Source organism: Manis pentadactyla, chromosome 10 (genome assembly GCF_030020395.1).
Source record: "Manis pentadactyla isolate mManPen7 chromosome 10, mManPen7.hap1, whole genome shotgun sequence".
In the NCBI taxonomy this organism is placed as follows: domain Eukaryota; kingdom Metazoa; phylum Chordata; class Mammalia; order Pholidota; family Manidae; genus Manis; species Manis pentadactyla.
In genome coordinates this window covers 71,326,682-71,349,073 of record NC_080028.1, presented here as the reverse complement: position 1 = coordinate 71,349,073, position 22,392 = coordinate 71,326,682, and the positions used below count along the sequence as shown (strand labels likewise).

Below are 22,392 nucleotides of genomic sequence, written 5' to 3'. Positions count from 1 at the left end.
TATTATTACTGAACATTATACTGTTTTCTTTAATTTGTTTCAGTGCTTATGCATGAAAGTAAGTGCTCAGGTATGACCTAGTGTGCAGCCAGGGAGCGCCTCCTTCCAGCAGTCGTGCCGTTTGTGACTGAAAATGACTGGCACCAAGCTGACAAATACTTAGGAAATTGACTTGTTTTTCTCATCTGGTTCGTAGTACTAGCACCAGACTCTGGAAAAAAAAAAATCCATGCTTAGGCCCTAGAGTGTGTATCTATTTAGGCTATATGATGCTTATGAAGGTCCATGTTATTATGAATGTTCTGAAGTGGTAATGAACCTCATCTGAAAGGAGTTGGTGGCATTAATATCCTTCTAAGCAGCGTTTATCTAGTGCTTTACAGATCTCTACACTCAAGATTTTGCCATTATTTTAAGATTATTTCCAAAATATTCTTGGCTCATTTGAAAATTGTATGTACTCTCATAAAAATAAGAGATGTTATTTTTTCATGTTATTTCCCAAGATTTTTCTGTCCTTATTAAATATTTCATACATGTATAAAATCTTAATACAGTTTGAATATACCTAATATCCCACTTCTCATTTTCTTTTTAAAGTTTTTTTGTTCATATTTGTATTCTGTCTATAAATAGTCTCTAGTGCTGTGACTAAGAAAATGTTTCTCCTTGACAATGTGTTAGGTAAGTTTGCCTTGCTATTTCCTATTTCCTTTCCTGTTTTTCTCCTCCTCCTTATAAGTTCTCACCCTCCTCTTTGAAACTTCCTAACTCCTCTGAAGTTAACATAGAAGTAATGTCCTTTAAGGTTAAAAAAAAATCTTCATGTTTCCAAAAATATTTAGGGAAAAAATTAAAAGCACAGCAAACGTAATACTGTGAAAAAGAAACCGTTACGATCAGACATGAGTGAGTAAGCTAACATCCGTGTTTATGCAAAGTATTTTCATTGGCATTCGTGGTTTGTGCTTCTCATTCTTGGTTTTGCTTTTTTTTTTCCCCTTTGGTCCTTTTGTGGTACTTAGATACTTAGCCTATTAGTGCTTTAAAAGTAGTTTGATTTTGATTCTAAAAATGTTCATATATTCTTACAGCAAACTTGTGAGAAAGAAAAGGAGGGGCAAAAAGGTTAATATATATTCTCACCACTCAGATAATCAATGTTAAATTTTGTAGTATCTCCATCTTTTTTTCTGTGTAGGCTGTTTTGGTTTTAAAATGTCATTTATATAAATTTGTTTCTTGGGTTTTTTTCCCCCAATTTTGCATCTTTGTAGTTTTTTTTTGTGAGTGTACCAGATATAGTTCAGTGAGTGTACCATATATAGTTCCGTTTACCAGATCCTCACTTTTGGACACTTAAATCATTTTTATTTTTGTCATAGATTAAAATCTTTGCATATAATACACTACTACTTCTGAAACTAAAACATTTTAATTCCATTTGCTAAAATATTCCATATTTAGTTAGCTCATGTAAAGTCTTAAGATGTACCCTGGCTAAGAATATGGACTTTGGGCACAGACAGCTCTGAGCCAAAGAATCCCAGGTTACCTCACCACAGTTTTGGTTTCTTCACCGTAAACTGGGATGACAGTACAATAAATGTATGTATCTGTTGAGTTGTTAAGGACATTGAATGAAATGATGCAAAGTTGTTAGCATAGTGTCTACGGTATCTAGTGCTCAGTAGAGAACTATAGTCATTATTACTATTGAATTGTTTCTAGTTTACAAGATAAAGGAGCTAAAATGAACTTTAGTCTCATTTATATATTATGCCTAAAATGCAGTTTCCTTTATGTGAGTGGTTCATAGAAGTGTGTTTACATGATAAAAGAGAATTTCAGTTTGGGAGATGGCAGAAGTCCTCATACTATAAATTAACTTGTTGTTAGAAATTCTGGAATGCTTGTTACTATATCATAGACTCTTCATTAAAACATTTTTCTCTAATTGCATTATCAGAATGCTTTACTAGAATGTGGCTTTGGGTTGGTAGTATGTTTGATCATCTGTCCCTCAGACATTAAACTAGGTGGAATCCTTATTATGCAGTTAAGTTTTTTTTTTATCTTGTTGATTCTTTTCAAATGGCTTCATTCTTAATGTTTTAAAAGAAACGTCAGGCATAACTTATTTTCCAAATAAAGAATGACGATAGTGGGTAATATATCAGAGTCATTTCCTAGAACAGTATCAGAATCACATGAGGTAAGAAATATGTTTTGCAAAAAGTCAGTATATAATGATTGTCGACAGATCTGATGAAATAAATTAGTCATTTCTTCTCAATTTTAACTCTGTAGAAATGTTTTGAAATCTTAAGTACTTTCTCTATGGCAGTCTTGCTTCTTTTTATAATAGAGACATGTATTTACTTATCTAGAATTATAATATCTTAAAATTAATTTAAATGAAATACATATAGGCGGTTACTATGAGGAGACAGTTTAGATTACCAGTTCAAGGTATTTTAATATAGAAAATATTAGGATTTAGTCTTTTTTCATCATAAACATAATGCATGCTCGTTTTTAAAATTCAGAAAGATAAAAATGCAACATGTAAGTCAAACTGTTAGTCCTACCAGAGTGTTTAATCCTGATCTTTTTTTTCATTCATGTAATTTTTAGAAAAACAAAGTGGGACCATATTGAACATACATTTTTTTTTTTTTTGTAGATAATTATTTTTTATTGAAGGGTAGTTGACACACAATATTACATTAGTTTCAGGTGTACAACACAGTGATTCAACATTTATATACATGATAATTCTAGGTACCAGCTATCACCATACCAAGTTGTTACAATATTTTGACTATATTCCTTATTGAACATACATTTTTATGGCCTCATTTTCTCACCCTTAGAGTGAACTTTTTTCTGTGTTATTAAATATTCCTCTGAAAACAAAATCACTTTTTACTTCTTTGGCTCATTTGTAAGTACCCAATAATTATTTTTTAGTTTTGAAGCCATTATTTTAGTGGCTGTACAAGATATCATTATATATGTGCCATAATTTAATTATCCCTTTTTGGTTAACAATTACATCATATCCTGGACTTTGCTGAGGTAGTTAATGTTGGGATGGATAGCACTGCACATAAATAGTTGTGTGTGTATATAGATATACACACACACACATGTATATACATATTCCAGAGTATTTCTTTGGACCAAAGTTGTACATATTGAATTACAGTCAAAGAGTTTAGACCTCTTTCTGGGTTCTTTAACTTATTTCTAGCGGTTTTCTAGAAATGTGATACCAATTTATATTCTTATTGGCAATGTTTGACAGCATTCACAGCATTCTTAACTACTCGAAAAATTTTTGTCATTAAATTTTTTTAAGTTAATTATATTTTACATACATGGAAATGCAGTGACCTAAAATGTACAGTTCAATGAGTCTTTTAAAACTTTGTTTTAAAATAATTCTGACTTACTGGAAAGTTGCAAAAACAATACAAAGAATTCCTGTATCTCCTCTATCCAGATTCCCTGAATGTTAATGTCTGAGTTACACTTGCTTATCATGCCCTTTTCTTGTCTATATGTGTTTTTTCCCTGACCCATGTGAGAGTAAATTGTAGACATGTAGCCTTTTTACCTTTAAACACATTGGTGTACGTTTCCTAAAAATAAGAAGGATATTCTTATACACAATCACCGTACAATTATTTAAATCAGTAATTAACAGTTGACACAGTACTATTTACTAACGCCAAACCATAATCAAATTATACCAGTTGTCCCAATAATATCCTTTATCAAAAGAACTAACAGTGTGTTTTCCCTGTTTCATGATCTGGTCTAGGATCTCATGTTGCATTTAACAGTCAGGTGTCTCCATCTCCTTTCAAATGGAACAATTCTGAGAATGTTTGGTATTTTGATCTGGTTGGTGGTGACATGAGTTTACACCCATGCCAAAATTCATCGACACTAAATTCATGTTCACTAAGATTTATGCCTTTTATTGTATGTACATAAATTTTTTTTAATGGAAGAGTTCTGTAGTCTTACTCTTTCATTTTCCTTTTTTGTCTTTTATGACATTTTTGAAGAGTATATACCAACTATTTTGTGGAATGACCATACATTTGGGATCATTTCTTGGTCCCTCATGATTAGTTTATGTTTTGGTTGTTTTTTGGTTTTTTTTTTGGTGGGAACACCACAGAAGTGATGTTGTCTCTTCTCAGTGGCAAAAGACATCAGTTTGACCCATTACTGGTGATAACTTTGGTCACAGGGTTAAGGTGATGTCCTCCTGGTGTCTCCACTGTAAATTATTATTTTTCTTTTTGTAGTTAGTATATTGTGAGGAAATACTTTGCCATTATATAAATATCTTATTACTCATCAAACTCCCATCTACACTAAATAGTTTTAGTATCCATTGGTAATTCTTGAATTTTTTAAATTTTTTATTAAGTTATTACTGATATACACTCTTATGAAGGTTTCACATGAAAAAACAATGTGGTTACTACATTTACCGATATTATCAAGTCCCCACCCATACCCCAATGCAGTCACTGTCCATCAGTGCAGCAAGTTGCCAGAGATCCACTATGTCCCTTTTCTGTGATACACTGTTCTCCCCGTGATCCCCCACACCATGTGTACTAAACATAATACCCCTCAGCCCCCTTCTCCCTCCCTCCCCACCTGCCCTCCCACACCCCTCCCCTTTGGTAACCACTAGTTCATTGTTGGAGTGTGTGAGTCTGCTGCCATTTTGTTCCATCAGTTTTGCTTCATTGTTATACTCCACAAATGAGGGAAATCATTGGCATTTGTCTTTCTCTGCCTGGCTTATTTCACTGAGCATAATGTCCTCCAGCTCCATCCATGTTGTTGCAAATGGTAGGGTTTGTTTCTTTCTTATGGCTGAATAGTATTCCATTGTATATATGTCCCAAATCTTCTTTATCCATTCATCTACAGATGGATACTTAAGTTGCTTCCATATCTTGGCTATTGTAAAAAGTGCTACGATAAACATAAGGGCGCATATGTCTTTTTGAATCTGAGAAGTTGTATTCTTTGGGTATATTCCAAGGAGTGGGATTCCGGGGTCAAATGGTGTTTCTATTTTGAGTTTTTTGAGGAACCTCCATATTGCTTTCCACAATGGTTGAACTAGCTTACATTCCCATCCATTGGTAATTCTTGCCTAAAACACTTATGAGGGTGATTGCTAAGTGGTTATTTTCTAATTCCATCATTCCTCACCTTTATTAGATGACATTCTACTTTAAAGACAGGCATTCCTTTCTGCCCCCTTTATTCGTTTTTATCTGTATAGATTCATGGAGTCTTATTTTATTCTACTTACTAGTGAGTAATACTATTTAGTAGTAATTCTGTTGCTATTATTATTTATTTTGATACCCAAACTGCCTTAGATATGGCTACTTAAAGCTCCTCCAAGCTGGCTTCTGTGACTTATTGGTAGGTTCCCGTTCTTTGAGTACTTACTTGTTTTCTGACACAGCATGATAGTCCAGACTTAACTTTTACTTTTCTGCCCTAGCCCTGGAATGAGCCATTTCTCCTAGGAAATCGAGTTCATTTTAGTGGGGTATTTATAAACCAAGATCTGGGAACTAGGTGTGTTCATTGCTTCCAAATCCTTTCAGTAGAGAGAAATAGAAAACACATGTGTTTATGCAAATCCACATGCATGCATCTATATCTATTCCTGCCCACCTGTCTCACTGTGTATATTAAAAATCAGGCATCCTTATTGATACCTCCAGTTTCAACCCAGCATAGCAGGGTTCATCCTAGCCTTGACCTTCCCTATTGGTAACTCCCCTGTCTGACAGTGAGAAACCCTGTTCCCTTCATCTGCAGTGTATTCTCTCATGTGTTTAATTACAGAACCACATAAAAGTAGTTTTGGAATTGCTAAACCCATACCACTGTGAAAAATAGTCTGCTCCACTTTAAACAGGTGAACTTCATGGTCTATAAATTATATCTCAATAAAGCTGTGTAAAAAATATTTGCTAATAAGTAGGGTTGAATATTTGTCTTTAGCCCAAGGGTATATAGTCAAACTGTTGTATTCAGAGTTGCTAAGTTTGCTTCTATCCCCCTTCAGTGTGTCCATGTTATTTATTTGAAATACTGTTGGGTTCACTTACTGTGTTTGTATTCAAATTTGGTTGTTCCCTCATCATTGCAGATTTCATTAACTTATTTTTGAGTATGTGATTTATTAACAAGTTTCCAAAAATAAAAAGTATACAAAAAAAGTATGTCCTCAGAAGGGTCGCTGCCCACCTCTCTCCAGCCCATTCCCTGCCTCCCCACCCACTGAAGGGAGTCATCTCATTAGTGTTTGACTTATCCCTCCTTTCATTTTTTTTCTCCTCAAATAAACAGCTCTAAGAATATTTTCTTATTACCCCTTCTTTCACACAAAAGAGGGAACATTGATACTGTTTTATGCTTTGCAGTTTTTGCTTTACATCTTCTGAAGACTACCTCGTATCTGTTCATAGAGATCTTCCTTGCAACTTTTTACAGCTGTGTAGTACTCCATGGTATGGGCGTGCTATCATTTATTTAACAGTCTCCTGTACGTGGACATTTTAAGTTTCCAATATCTTGCCATTACAGTCCTGCAGTAAATAACTTTTGGCATATACCATTTTATAATGTTGGAGTTGTATCTTTCGGTAGATTCCTAGATCTGAGGTAGCTGAAACAGAGGTAAATGCACTTGTAGTTTTGTTAGGTATTGCCTAATTCCTCTCCCAGAGGGGTTGTACCCGCTTGCACGCCAGTCAACAATGTATGAGCATGTTTATTTCAACCATACCCTCACCAACAGGAATGTATTATCATAGCTTTTTGCTATCTAGTACTTGGTTGTAATTTTAATTGGATTTCTCCAGCTATGAGTAAGTTTAAACATCTCTTCATATGTGTAAGGATCATTTCAGGATCTTTCTTTGGAGGAGAGGGTGAATTATATGTTTATTTCTGCCAGATAATTAAACCTGACATTTATGTACTGGCAAAATTAGCCCTTCCACCTCTGTGTTTTTGTTTTAATGTGGCCAGAATTTATCAGTCTTTTCTTTTATTGCATTTGGATTTGGGGTCACAGAAAACCTTTCCCTATGTCCAGGTTTTAGAAGGCTTCCATTAATATATACTTAGAATACTCATGGGTTTGTTTGTTTTTTAACACTTTTATCCCTAATACACTTGTTTATTTTTATCTAATAAGGCTTTTTCTCCTTCCCATATATAGTGCTTTTTTTTCTGTGTTTTCTTGATTTGTCTTGGGTGTTCTTATTTTTTCCAGATGAACTTTTGTATCAGCTTGTCTAGCTCCGTTAAAAAGCTCTTTGGGATTTTTATTGGGATTGTTTTCCATTTGTATATTGATTTAAGAAAACTGATATTTTTATGAACTGTATTATCCTATCCAAGAACAAGGACTATTTTCCTATTTGTTCAAGCCTATTTTTGTGTTTTTCAGGAATTTGGCACATTTTTTATTAAGTTTATTCCTGAGTTTTTCTCTTCATTGTTGCTATTATTGGTGGAGTTCTCTCTATTATATTCTCTTAACTGCTTATTGTTTCTTTATCAGGCTTCAGACTATTGATTTCTGTATGTATTTGAATTTATCCTACCTGCAGTTTGCCAGGTTTCTTGAATCTGTAAATGTATTTCATCAAATGTGGGGAATTTTCAGGCATTACTTTTTGCAAATAAATTTTCTGCCTCATTCTTTGTCCACATGCTGGAACTCCAGTTGCACATAAGACAGACCTTATGATATCATTGCATGGGGCTCTGGGGCTCTACTCCTTGTTTTTTTTTTTTTAATCTTTTTTCCTCTGAGGCACATAGTTTGCTTTTATTCTTTTATTCTTATTGATACAGGGAGTTTTAGTTTTAAATTTTTCTCTGATCACGGCTTTAAACATATGCCATGAAGTCCAATTATTATTATCATTATAAATTCTGCACTTATTTCAGTTTGTGCTTTTACTCTTTTCTTTGAGTTAATAGAAGGTGTTATTAATTTCCAGGGAGACAGGCCTTTTTAGTTTCTCCACTTCATTAATAATTTCTAGCATTACTCCATTGAGTATAATATTTTTTTCTTTATGGAACTTGCTGAAGTTTTCTTTGTGGCCTAGCATGTGATTGTTTTTTGAGTATTCTGTGTAGATTTAAAAAGGTGTCTTCTCTATCATCAGGGTGTAAAGTTCACTGTATATTGATAAGATCTTCTTACTGATCATGCTGTTTTGGCCTTGTATACCCCTACTTACTTTTCATCTACTTCATCTGTCTTACATGAGAGTGACAGGTTAGAGCTTCCTATTGTTTGTGTGTTTCTGACTGTGTCACATGGCATCTTCTGTCCTTTTTGTTTTCTGACGGTAGTTGTATTGTTTTATGTGTAAGTACGGTGTCATATTCTCATTACTGGTCATGGCATTTAGCACTAAAAGAGGTCTTTCTTTGTCACGTGTGTTCTTTTTGTCTGGCTTCTTCCATTCAGCAAAATTCTTTTGAGATTGATCCACATGGTTATATGTTACTCTTTTTTATTGCCTAGTAGTATTCTATTGTGTGGCCGCACCAGCATTTATTTATTCAGTACTATGTGTGATGGTTATTTGCAATTTCTGACCATTACAAATAAAGCTGCCAATAAAGTCCTATTGAAAAAAGTATAATTTCTTCAAATGCTGAGCATAAATCTACTGTATGACTGAGCTCTTATACAAAAGAAGGGAGTATACTGCAAGAAGATATGTCAAAGAAATAATCAATCTTCCCATGTTTTCTTCCACCTGCTACTTCTATAGCTTTTCTTCTTCCTTCCTAATTACAACCCCTAAATAGAATTCGTGCCTCATATTGAATTTACCGAGTATCATAACTCCTCCAAGTGGTAAAGATACCTCAAGACAAATGCTGGGCATAGAAGCCACAGGGCATAAATATGCAAAGAAGTAAAAAGCTAACCTTTTCAAACAATAAGGCTTCTCTCTCACTTACCAACTTTACATTTCCCTGTATGGCCCTGGAAGATGACTGGTTAGCCAGAGACGGGTAAGATTCCTCAAGGGAGGAACAACCTAAGACAGGCACAGTCGCAGGGGGGCCATCAGGTGAGAAAATGGGGATCAACAGAGGTGAGGCTTAGAACCTCACCCCCCCTGTTCTGAGAGAAATCTTCTGCATACGTGGATGTTTTATTGCCCTTGTCTAGCTTGGATTAACACTTAGTCTACAGGCACACACCTGATCATCTACATTTGCTCTCTTATAACACTAAACTATGTTTTCTACCTTTATCTTGTATCTACCTACCACTTCAGCATTTTATTAAAAATAATAATAATAAAGAGAGAAATGTGGTATCCACATATAAATCAAGTATAAAAATCAAATGAGTATTCATATTTGAACTGACTGTTTATAGTTCATAATGCATGAGCAAAACCGAAAGTTTCTGTGATGACTGCCTTGTACTGTTCACCATGTAACTTATTCACTATGTAAGAATTTGTTCTCCATGTAAGAACTTGTTCGTTATGCTTCAGAAGATTGGAGACTGATGAGAATTAGGCTTGGGGTGGATTAATGATTGTGCATTGAGCATTGACTCCCCTATACAGAATTTTATTGTTGTTAACAACCATTTGATCAATAAATATGAGAGATGCCCTCACAAAAAAAAAAGTACACACTTCCAATTGTAAAATAAATAAGTAACCGGGATGTAATGTATAGCATAAGGAATATAGTCAAAATATTGTAACAACTTGGTATGGTGATAGCTGGTACCTAGAATTATCATGTATATAAATGATGAATCACTGTGTTGTACACCTGAAATTAATGTAATAATACTGTGTGTCAACTACCCTTCAATAAAAAATAATTATCTTAAAAAAAAAAAGGGAGTATAAATATCTATACAAAGATTTATAGATAAATGTTCTTAACAGGTTTATTCATAGTAGCTAAAAACTTGAAACTACTCAACTGTTCATCAGTAGACGAATGGATAAACAAAATGTGATCTGTCCATACAAGGAATTACTACTCAGTAGTAGAAAGGGACCAACTGCTGATATATGCAGCAGCGTGGATGAACCCAGAACCATCATGCTTAGTGAAAGACTAAAGCACAAAAGACTACTTCTGTGTGATCCCATTTACTTGGAATTCTAAAAAAGGCAAACGAATCTACAGTGACAGGAAGCAGATCAGTGATTACCCGAGGCTGAGTGTGGCCAGGATGCACTGCAAAGCAGGGGTAAGAAGAAACTTGTGGGAATGCTGAAAATGGCCCGTGTCTCAGAATGCGACCACAGTTTCACAGGTGTGTACCTCCACCAAAACTTACCATATCATTCACTTTAAATGGATGTATCTTACTGTTTTTTTTTAGCTCAGTAACACTGATTTTTAAATGTCAGATACAACCAAAAAAAATGAAACAGGTAGTTTTAGTTAGTTGATTGTAAGGAAGATGCTTATCATCTTGCCTGGACTTGCTCAGTTGAAGAGAAACTGACCATGTGAACATGATTAAAACACTGAACTAGATCCCATAAGAAATAAAAAGGTAAAAGAGATGCAGTTCCACCTTTTGAAGATTGTAAAATTTACTAAAATGGGGAGGGGACATCAGGAATAAGAAAAGTTCTAGACAGGCCTTGAGAGAAAGCCTGGAGGAGTAGTTAAAAGCATCTAGTCTTTCTCAACCAAGGGTCTGTGAGAAAATTATTTCCTACAAATGTGATTAAAGCGACTGTTTTCCTCAATTCTCCCAAGAATGACATAGCTAATACCTTTGTAGAAACACAGGAGAAAAGTTAATTCACTCTATATAGTGCACGCCTTTGGGCGTTAGGGCCTAATTCTCTCTCAGAACCCACTGAGAAAAGCTAGCAGACTGAAGCCATTCTTCCTGGGTTAAAAATCTCTCCTCTCTTCCTTAAAAGCTGTGTATTTGGATGTTACTTAAGCTGTCAGTGCCTCGCTATACAGTGGAGGTAGTAGCAGAGTTATTGAGAAGAGCAGACTGAGTAAATGAAGGTAAAGCATGTAGCACTTGTATACGTACAGTGTGCCACTACGTGGTAAGCGACCTATAAACTCCAGGGACCACCCTCATCGTCGTCGTCGTCATCATCATTCACAGAACACTAAGTCCCCCATGACCGTATTATGAGTGTTCTGAGTGTGGAGAGGAAAAGACCTGACTCCCTGGGGATGCTGAAACATCCTAGGAAGCTTCTGAAAGTGACTAATCCTGGAACTAGTTCTTAAAGATTGCCTGAATACAGTTTCCATGAGTGGAATCAGAAACAGAATTTCAGGCAGAAGAACTTGAGTAAAGACAAGGAAAATTCAGAGTGCATTAGGGGATACTGAGTAGTTAAATTTAACTGAAGCATAGGGAACATGTCAGAGGTTAATAACACTGCTCAGGAAAGTAGGAGACAAAGCATTGATGGCTTTGAATGCCAAGCTAAGAAACACGGACAGAATTAGGTAGATAGGGGAGAGGCGCAGATGAGTTTTGGTAAAATAAGTGCTATTCATTTGTTCATTCAAACAGCATTAACTGAGCAGTCATAGTATCCCAGGCATTGGGAGTACAAGGATGAGTAAGACAGCATGAACTGGTTTTTAAGTGCATTGTTTGGAGCTGGACCAACCTGAGGTCTAGGCTCGCCCATTACTTGCTGGGATTGGCTTTTTTGTTTTTAGTTTTTTGTCTTTGTTTTTCCATCAAAGTCAAGCAAAGATACATCTTACAAAATTTTAGATGATTTAATCCTGAGTGTATTATAAAATCTTTAAGCCAAGGGTATCTTAACTACAGAAGGAAAACTCATTTAGTAACTGCCATTTAGGAAGCAAGAAGTGCATGATCCAGAAAGAGTATGGGTTTATGTATGCATGGGTGGATGTTCAGAGTTAAAGGATAATGGCCAGTGCAAAGGTCGAGGTTAATAAGGGAGAGCATTTAGAAATATCCAAAATCTTATGAGGTTAGAAAAAAGCAGAGTCCAAGGGGAAATACAAATATCTTGGCAGGTAAAAGGATTCTGATAAGGAAGTATATGCAATTTATTGATGACAGTTTTCTAAGTTGGTGGGAAGGAACTATAGTCCTAAACAAAGAATATGGATTCCCCTTGGCAAGAAAAAGAGTCAACTTCTTCATCAAAGACAGGAGGTAGAACAGGAGCAGGAAGGTGGAGTGGAGCTTATGTCTTAAGACTTCAATATGAGTAAATCTAGGGGCCCAAGTTACTTGCTGAGAAAAATACAAAGATGGTAATGTAGTGTGCTCTTGAGAAAAATGGTAATGTTTCGGAAGAGTGGACAGTTAATTCAAAGAAGAGTAAATTAGACATAAACATGACATGGTTTTATATTGGATTTTGGTAGTCATCCTGCCTCCAAGCCATGCTTGGGGTTATCTCTACCTTTGTCAGGACTCCCAAAATGGCAAAATAGGATACCCACTCAGATTAGGTGGACAGAGGCACCGGATGGTCCCCACCTCATGATAATGCTGTGGAAGCCAGGCAACATAGTACATGGGTCCCTCTCACCCTCTGACTTACACGGTGAAGTGGTATTTCACAAGCTTAGGAAATGGATAGAACCTTTAAAACATTAGTAGATGGCTTAATTTTTATTAGTATAATGTTGCTGACTTATGAATGAAGTATAAACTTGTGCTTAGTAACATTTTCACAGCTACAAAACAGAAGCAATTTTGCATAGTATTTACCAAAATGTACAAAGCTAATGAAATTCAGATCCATATTAATTATTTTACAAAGCTTAGAAATAGAGGAAGAATTCAAATGACTTTTTAAAAGCTGATGAAGTGTATTCTGTCTTGTCTTGATTATCCAAACTGAAAACTTGGGAGACAAATGGCACTGGCCACTCACATACGGGAGCAGTACTTGGACTGGGAGACACTGTTATAACTGCCGACTGGACTGAGAATGGGCTATGATGCATGTGTCTGCCTCACCCACCGCTTGCCCCATCCTATAGGGAGCTCTCTTCTTTGGTCTAAGCAGAGGTTAATCAGCAAGCCATTAATGGTAAAATTCCAATCCTGGAAAACGTTGCCAGCAGTTGCAGTTCACATTTTCAGAGGATAAAGGAAACACAAGAGGGTGGGTGTCATCTAGCCAGACACACCTGTATTCTAGGATGAAAGGTTATAATAAGCAGAAATCACACAGATTATTAGGCTGTTTTGCCCTGTTGTAGTGCTCAGTTATGCTACAATACTTAATTTTTCAAACCATTGATATTCTTTAAAAGTCTTACTATCTTAGAAACATCAGAAAAATGTATACTTCCTCATGAAACAGTGGTTTCCATAGGGGTTAATTTGTTAATCTCTTTATATCTGAAATACCGTATGTTTGCTATCCATATACTTAAAAAGTAATAAAAGGTGGGTGGGGTGGATAAGGGGGATAAAGAGGCACAAAAATCTCAATCATAGCATAAGTTGGTCACAGGGATGGAAGTGCAGCATGGAGAACATAGTGGTTCTGTAACATCTTTCTGTGTAGATAGTAACTGAACTAGTTGGGGTGAGGATTTAATAATGTTTGTTACTATTGAATCACTATGTTGTATACTTGAAACCAACATAATATGTCTATCAACAATACTTCAGTTTTAAAAAATTGTATTAGCAAGTATGTAAGAGCACTTGGGCATAGAAAAATTAATAGTGCACTCAATCCGATGGGAAGGTTCATATAACCCCTTCAAAGACCTAACTTACTCTTGGAGATCTCTGCTCTGGAGAGAGCTGTGAATTTTTTCATCTGTAGAATGTAACAATTTTCAAGAAGTATGAAGGGGTCTGGGATTTTACATTATTTGTAAGCTAACAAGTTAGTCACAGTTTCATGGATGTTGGCAGAAAGCACAAAACTCCCAGGCCAAAGAATAGAGAAAATAAAATAAATAAAAAGTGACAAAAATGAAGTACTTTTAAGATAAGCTGTCCAATTCCAAAGATAGCACTCCTTAATTGTCCTTTTTTACAAAAAAAAATATTTAAAATTGTTAAAAAATTATTTTTAAATACTATAAATTACCAGGATTATTAAATTTGGCTTAATAATTATTAAATTATTGGGATTTACCATAGCCATCTAGTAACTATTTATAGATATATTTCATAATGGTGTTCATGATGTTAAAAAGGAGAGATTAAGAATCAAATATGTATTTTACTAAAAATGTGGTTCCTTAGGGGAAAAATGTAGGGATAACCTGGATTGAAAGTTTTCTCCCTAAGTGCGTCTAATCTAATTAACTATACCTACATCAATTTTGTAATACCGTGGTTCAGACTGTGTGAAGGAGGGCCTAAAATGGGTCCTCATTTAGTTCAGTGAGTGGCTACTTAAGGACCTGTTACAAAGCACCAAGATGTGAAAGATGAAAAGAAAGGGCGCATCTTCTCCCAATACGGTGTCAAGAATGCTACCAGAAATGGCAAATAACTAAAAAGCTTTTCCTGTAAGACAAGGAACAAGATAAGGATGCCTACTCTCACCACAAGAAAAAGAAACAAAAGGCATCCACCTGGTAAGGAAGAAGTAAAATTGTCACTCTTGGCAGATGACACAGTATTATATATAGAAAACACTGAAGACTCCATGAAAAACTACTAGAATTGATAAATGAATTCAGTAAATCACAGGATACAAAATCAGCATACAGAAATCTGTTGCATTTCTGTATACAAATAATGAACTAACAGAAAGAGAAATTAACAAATCAATCCCATTTATAATTCTATCAAAAAAAGAATAAAATACCTAGAAATAAGTCTAAGCAAGGAGGTAAAAGACCTGTGCTCTGAAAACTACAAAATACTGATGAAAGAAATTGAAGATGACACAAATAAATGTAAAGTTATTCCATGCTCATGGATAGAAAGAATTGAAACTGTTAAAATGGCCACACTGCGCAAAGCAATCTACAGATTCTATGTAATCCCCATCAAAATATCAATGGTAGTTTCTCCAAAACTAGAACAAATAACCCTAAAATTTGTATGGAACCATAAAAAACCCTGAATAGCCCAAACAATCTTGAACAAGAAGAACAAAGCTGAAAGTATCAAAGTCCCTGATTTCAAACTATACTACAAAGTTACAGTGATTAAAATAATCTGGCACTGGCACAAGAACAGATACATAGACCAATGGAACAGAATAGAGAGACCAGAAATAAACCCACACCTATATGGCCAATTAATATATGACAAAGGAGGCAAGAATATGCAATGGGGAAAAGACAGTCTCTTCAATAAATGCTGCTGGGAAAACTGGACAGCCACATGCAAGAGAATGAAACCAGCAATTCCACTTCTGGAAACCCACCTGAAGAAAATGAAATCGTTCATTCAAAGAAATGTATGAACCCCTATGTTTATTGCTTCACCGTTTACAATAGCCAAGATATGGAAGCAACCTAAGTGCCCATCAATAGATGAATGGATAAAGAAGATGTGGTACATAAGCAATAGAATATTACCCAGCCATAAAAAAAGAAGGAAATCTTGGCATTTGTGACAATGTGGACGGACCTGGAAGTTATGATGCTAAATGAAATAAGTAAGAAAAAGATGAGTGTCATATGGTTTTGCTTACATGTGAAATCTGAAAAGCAAAACAGAAGTAGTCTTAATAAACACAGAGAATGGAGGGGCAGAGTTAGGTGAAATGGGTGAAGGGAGGGGATAAAGAGGCACAAATTTCAAATTATAAAACAATTTAGTCACAGATGGAAGTATAAGATAGGGATACAGCTCATAATATTGTATCTTTTGTATGGTGACAGATAGTAACTACATTTACAGTGAGCATTTAATAATGTATATAATCGATGAATCACTAAATTGCTCATCTAAAACCAATATGCTATTATATATAAACTGTATTTCAATAAAAAGAAAAAGAATGCCAGTGAAGCACAAGTCAATATTGGGCGATCTCTTTGCATTCTGTTACTATTTTATTTATTACCTTTGAATGTTTTCTCATCGGTGAAACACTGCCCAGTTGGTAATATTCTCAGATTTTTCCTTGTTGAAATGCAGCATCATCACAACAATAATCTTTTTTATCAGCAATTTTGTAAGCATAAATTGACTCTGCCAAGTTTTTGTGTTTATGTCCCTTGAGCTGTGTTTGTTTCTGTCCTGATTCCCTGAAGCCTTTTTTGGATTGTTCCTAGTTGCCAAGCCATACAGTTTTTCTCACGCTTATTAAATATCTGTGCTTGTGGTAGTGGGAAAATTAACTTGATTTGTGATACTCTCTTTGATACTAAAACAGCTTTTTTGAGTGTGTGTACATACAAACACTGTGGAAGCAGATTTATCATAGCCAAAGTGACTTTAATTGCCTATCATTGGAAGTTAAATGTCACTCATGACAATAGAGCCGAACAACACTGAAGATGATGTAGCACCTGTGGTGAGGAGGAACGTGGGCAAATCTGCTGGGAAGCAGTTCATGTCTACTTCCCTCCCAGCCTTAATTGAATCCAAAAGATATGATGGGGGGCTGAGCATGGCAACTGCCCTGTGGGAGTGGGGGCAGCGGTCCACTGTAGGTTCAGAGTCCACGTGGGAGGAGAAGACATGATAGGGTTTGGCTACAGCAATGACAGTAATGGGATGAACAGGGTCTCCATGAATGGGGTGGCAGAGATCATGGGAGACAAGAGGCTTGCTGCAGGAGAAGGTGTTACAGATACAGAAAGGGGAGAAAATGGTAATGAACCTGTGGCGTTGGATTGGAAGTGGAGGCTTCAGGATAAAACTCATGGTTTTATACTTAGAAATAAGTATAGATGTACATACTTAAATACAGATCTGTATTTACATCTGTTAATATAGAGATATGTAAGAGTGTGTGTGTGTGTGTGAACACACACATAAACTCGCAGACAATCTCCCTAACTCTGTCTACAGAGGGCCTGAGAGCAGTAACACCCAAACAGCAACAAACACACCTCGCATTCCAACCTTTTGGTTAGTCAGGGGAGCGGGAAGGGTAAAAGATGGGCCTGGAACATCTTGTACCAGAAAGTAAGAAAGTGCCCAAGAAATGATGGGGTCATGACAGTAAGAAACAAGTCAATCTGAAGGGACTCCCACTGGCCAAATATGGAATGATTTGGGCATCACATAAATAATGGTAGGAACATGTTATAAGCCCCTGAATAAAACAGGAATTCATGAGTCCATGCTGATATTAATAGACAGCATAACCCAGATAAAGAGAAAAAGAGAACTCTTTTTCTTACAGTAGGAGGTGCTACTGATAAATGTAGAAGGAATGAAAGAATTTTCAAAATCACTATTTGGCAATCATCATAGTAATAAATAACTTGGCCCCACAAAATAATTAACTGCAATGAGAAAACCTAGTTTTATCAAGAGGAAACCTGGCCAATGCCATCTTGGTCAAAGTAAACATCATCAGTTATAAGACAAATTGAATTTGTGCAGTACCTGATAGGATGCAAAAAATACATTACTTCTGTGGTGTTCTTGCCAAAGCCTGCATCTAATCATGAAACACATCAGACAGACTCCACAAAATAACTGACCTACTGTAATCTTCACACTTCAAAGAAAAAGTCAAAAAAGACTGAGCAACTGTTCAAGATGGAGGAAAGCTAAAGTGCCTTGATAACTCTGTGCTGTACGTGACCCTGATCCTGACCCTTTGGCTATAGAGGATGTCGGAACAATCGGTGGAACTTGAACAGTCTCTGTGGCTTAGAGGTAGTGATGTATCAGTGTTAATTTCCTGTTCACTATGGTTACATTGTGGCTGTGTAGAAGAATGTCCTTGTTTGCAGGAATCACATACCAGAGCACTTAGGGCAAAGAAGCATCATGGCAGGGCCTGATCCCACATGGGTCAGGAAAAAATGCTGAGTGTGGCATTATTTCATATTTTTAAAAGTAGAGAAATAAATGTTCTTTCAGGCATACTCACCACTAGAGAAATTATTATTTCCTTTCAAAACTATAGAGACAACACATTTGACATAAACCTACAGCAGGAAAATGCATCTCCTTATTGAAATTGTTTTATGTTCATCTGAAAGAAAAGTAATAAGCTTACAGAGGATTCTTAAAAGAGAACTGTTTTATTTCTTAACACACTTGACACACTCAGTACACACACACACACACACACACACACACACACACACACACACACACACACACACACACACACACACACACACACACACAGCGCCAATAAAGAATTTTAAGTGACTGGGATAAAACTGTGTATCTACTCAGATTTCTAAACTTGTGGCCTCAGAAACAGTTGGGCAGGATTTAAAAAGCAGCATCCTGAAAAAGAGAATGTTGGGGTTTATTGTTCTAGTTGTTCTTTTTACAAAGTAATTGAGAACGTAGGCCCTGGAATCAAACTGCCTGTTTGGAATCCCAGCGACCACATATAAGATATGTGACTTCTGACAAAGTGATTTTTCTAGGCCTCAGTTTTCTCACCTGTAAGTTAAGATAATACTGTTGAACTCAGAGGTCTGTCAACAGAATAAGTGAGATAATATATGAAAAGGACTTAGACTGTGGCACATTAAAAGCACTGAATAAAGTTGGCAGCTTCTCTCATTATTTCAGGAAAAGTTAAAGTGCTTTCATAAGAGTATTCTGGTGTGATTATGTTGACTTCCTTCTCCCTCCCCAGGAGTAGAATTACTGGGAGGCCATAAAAATTACGGCCTCTGCTGTTAAACCTGTCCCAAGATCAAACTAAAGCCTGGAAATGGAGCATATCCTAGAAGACAGCAGGCATTACCATGCAGTAGAAAAAAAGACTTGGGCTTTGAGGAGCTAAGACTTTGGTTCAGCTCCAGGCCTGCCGCTATAAGCTTTGCGGCATCAATCTTGGTCTGTGAAATGTCTGCAGCGTACAAATACTCGTAGTAATCACAAGAGGCTCTTAGGGGTTAGATGAGGTCAGTTTCACAAAACCCCTAATAAAGTGACCAACCTTAAGTATGTTCTCAAGAAATGATGGTTATTTTTCTTAAACCTTTAAAGGTGCAGGAACATCCAAAAGAATAAAGGCTTTAGGATACGAAATAATAGCCTAGCATTTCAGGGCATTTTTGAGAAGCGTGATAAGAGGATCGCTGTTTGTTCCTGCGGGGTTTAGCCTACCAACAATGGGCTTAAATTGCTTCAGAAGGAATTTCAGATGACAAGAAGCATGTCATGTGTCGTGTAATCCCATTCCTGAGCGAGGTTGGGGAAGGGCAGATAACTATCTTCCTAGAACAGCGTGGGTTTAGTGCACACTTGCCTTGGAACCAGAACAAAGCACAGAATCATCTAGTCCTCATCTCTGTTTAAGTGGTGAAGAGAATATTGATTTTTCTGGCTGTAAAAATGTAAGCCCTTAATTATCCCTTAGCACGATCATGTCACATTCAAAATGTATGTGTGTATTTTCTTTTAAAGAGAACATGCTTCCTTTAGAGACCATTCAGTTGTTCATCTAAAATGAGTGATTCTTGGATATTGACCTAGGACTTCTTTAAAATTCTGAGTATTAGCAAAAGAAATTTTCCTTTTATACTTTCTTCTGCTTTCATTCATTCACTTAATTGAGCAACAAGTATTTATTGAGAACTAATGTGCCAGGAACTCTGCTAGCTTTTGGTTACAGTGAACAGCTCAGACCCCTAAGGATTCAGTCTACTGCTCTTAGAACGTCTAGCGGGTTTTACAGGAGGTCTTTGCAAACGAGTAGTCTTTGAACCATTTTAAAAGATAAGATTCTTTTGGCTACCGCCCCGGGCATACACGTTCGGTGTGTATGAAAACAAGCATGTCTCCATTTGCCTGGAATCGCCACACACAGGGATTCCCACCGGACTGCGTCCTCTGTGTCGAGTGGCTCGCAATCTGTGACTTGCAGGCGAGGTGCCTGTTTTGATAGCTCATGTGACATTAAACTTGGGCTGATGCTGGTTGAATCTGGTATGAGAGAGAAGCACTGAGTGTCTCTGCTTTTAATACGTGGGAGATTTTTCCTGGGAACAATCATGGCGATGTGAACTCTCTCGGCCGACTAGTGGCGCAAAGCAAAACTGCAGCTCCGGTCTGAACCGGAGAAGGCGGAAAGCGGCAGTGAGCGTACACTCTTTATTACAAAGAGCGCTGGCTCTGCCTGGGAGAGCAGGACGCAGCAAAAAGCACACCACAGAAGACCTTTGGTAGTGCCTCTGTTTGTATCCAGATATGCTGGTAGCATGTTTGTTCAGCGTGGTGCCTTTGCTGAGATAAGACCCCCTTTAGATGCCCGAGACTGCAGTTTGTTTAGCTGGAGAACTTAATGAGTAATGAGTGTGCTTGTCTGGCTGATAGAAAGTATTTCCACAGCCTGCGGCCGTGTTTTATAGGGAGCGGGAGAGAGACCACAGTAAGCAATTTGTCTTCTTAGGGATCAGCAAAGTCTTCTCTTTTAACAACTGCAGGATTTATTTTTAACTGCTTGACTCAGTGTTTGTCAGATGATTCGGACCATCAAGCTGCAGATTGAAGTACCCAGTACGGGGGAAGCTAGAACGGCAAGGGAAAGGGGGCTGGCTGGGAAAAGGGGTGGGATCTCAGCATCGTGCCTCTGTGGGTCTGCCTCCCAATGTGGGAGAGGGTTTAGGGCTCTCAGCAGCAGAAGTGTATTTGCAGGTCAGGCTGGGGACTAAAGGGTAATGGCTGCCTTTGGCTGCTTAAAGACATAATAGCCCCGTGATTGGAGTATTGTGAGCAGGCACCCAGGACCCGGGACCAGCGTGTGCTGAGCGCCAGCCTCTGCTGTTAGGCACACTGCGCTCTTCTCCTGTTTGATGCTGCCTGTCTGCGGAAGCCGCGCACCATGATCGATAGCTCCAAGAAGCTGCAACAGGGCTTCCCAGAGATTTTAACTGCTGGGGATCTCGAACCATTAAAAGAGAAGGAATGCCACGAGGGGAGCAACCAGAAAAGTCTCAAGGAAGGTCAGTGTGTCCGTGGACCTGGGCGAAACCCCAGGTTCCTACTGCCATCAGCTAGGCTGCAAGGCTCTGTCTGCTTCCCATGCTGTGTGTCTGCTTCCTCTGTTCACTCATGTACCCTACACAGTTAAGTTCTTTGAAAGGAAAGCTGAATGCTGTTCTTGGTAGCCTTCCTAAAGATTCATTAACTAATAGAACTCTAGGGATTTTGCAGTAATTAATACGGTAAGAGGACTTATGAAGCCAGTCATCATTTCAGTGAAATCCTTCCAGGTTCATTTTGTATATCTTCTCATGTTCTCCAATGTTTTTGGTATCCCCCTTCCTACCTTAGGAGAGGCCATTTCCTTTTCAATATTATTCAGTGTTCAGAATACTGCTTCTTCTAGGCTTACAAACACAATTCCAGGAAAATTAATTTTTTTCCAATTAACATGTTTATGGTTTTTATTGTTTAAAACCAGGAAGGTAACTGCTCTTTCTTAATTATCTTTAAATGACTGGTTTACCTGGTTATAATGCATGTTGCATCAATTTGTTTTGTTTTTAAAAGCATTTGCACAGTTTTGTTGTTTTTGAGTAAAGCAAAAAATAAGTTTAAGAATACTGTCAGTTATTGTTAGTGGCCACTGCCTAGGTACCTCACTGATTGATTTTAGAAAATGGCCAAAGGTGTGGGCATTGCTGGCCTCTGCCTGGCACAGTGACGCATGGCAAGGCCAGTCCACGCAACTGGAGATAGGAGCTATGGCTGAAGAAATTCAGGAACTACAGAGATTAGATTTTTCCTAAATTTGAGGCATGAAGGTCACCCCCTCAGTGCTTGTTTAATTTTAAATTTGGTTTTCTAGAGTTCTTTGTGAAGTTAAAAAAAAAAAAAAAGGCCTCGCAATACCCTCTTTTCATTTTATCTGCTTTCAGCTCCTGCCATCAGCCACCCCCTCACCTATCCACTCACTCACTCTTGCTCATCTTATGAAGACCCAGAGTTAATGTAGAGCTATCTGCCTAAGTAGTAGTTTGAGCTTCTTCCAAAAAGATAATTGCCTCTTTTTTTCCTTAGATATTTAGAATATGAGAATGTGATGATAAATTGTTGCAAATTTAAAAGATAATAATAAGAAACAGTAATTGGACTTACTGGAGTTGAACCACTTTTGGGTATGGGAAGAAAAACACATCTAGATCGAAGCAAATGACACGCAATGAAGTATAAATAGCTGTTGCCAGGAACCAAACAATGGGGTCGCC

At 37.0% G+C, this 22,392-nt stretch overlaps 1 protein-coding gene across 4 annotated transcripts in view; it reads left to right on the top strand.

Moving 5' to 3' along the window:
• Nucleotides 1–22,392, top strand: part of MRTFB (myocardin related transcription factor B) — a 226,708-nt gene that overhangs the window by 121,932 nt on the left and 82,384 nt on the right. The window contains exon 1 of one of the 4 annotated variants that reach the window (XM_036917863.2): nucleotides 16,944–21,144. The exons of the other annotated variants lie outside the window; for them this stretch is intronic. Coding sequence (XP_036773758.2) covers nucleotides 21,024–21,144 — 121 coding nt within the window. The 5' untranslated portion in view covers nucleotides 16,944–21,023. Of the gene's footprint in view, nucleotides 1–16,943; nucleotides 21,145–22,392 lie in introns of those variants that run through there. 4 annotated transcript variants of the gene reach the window in all.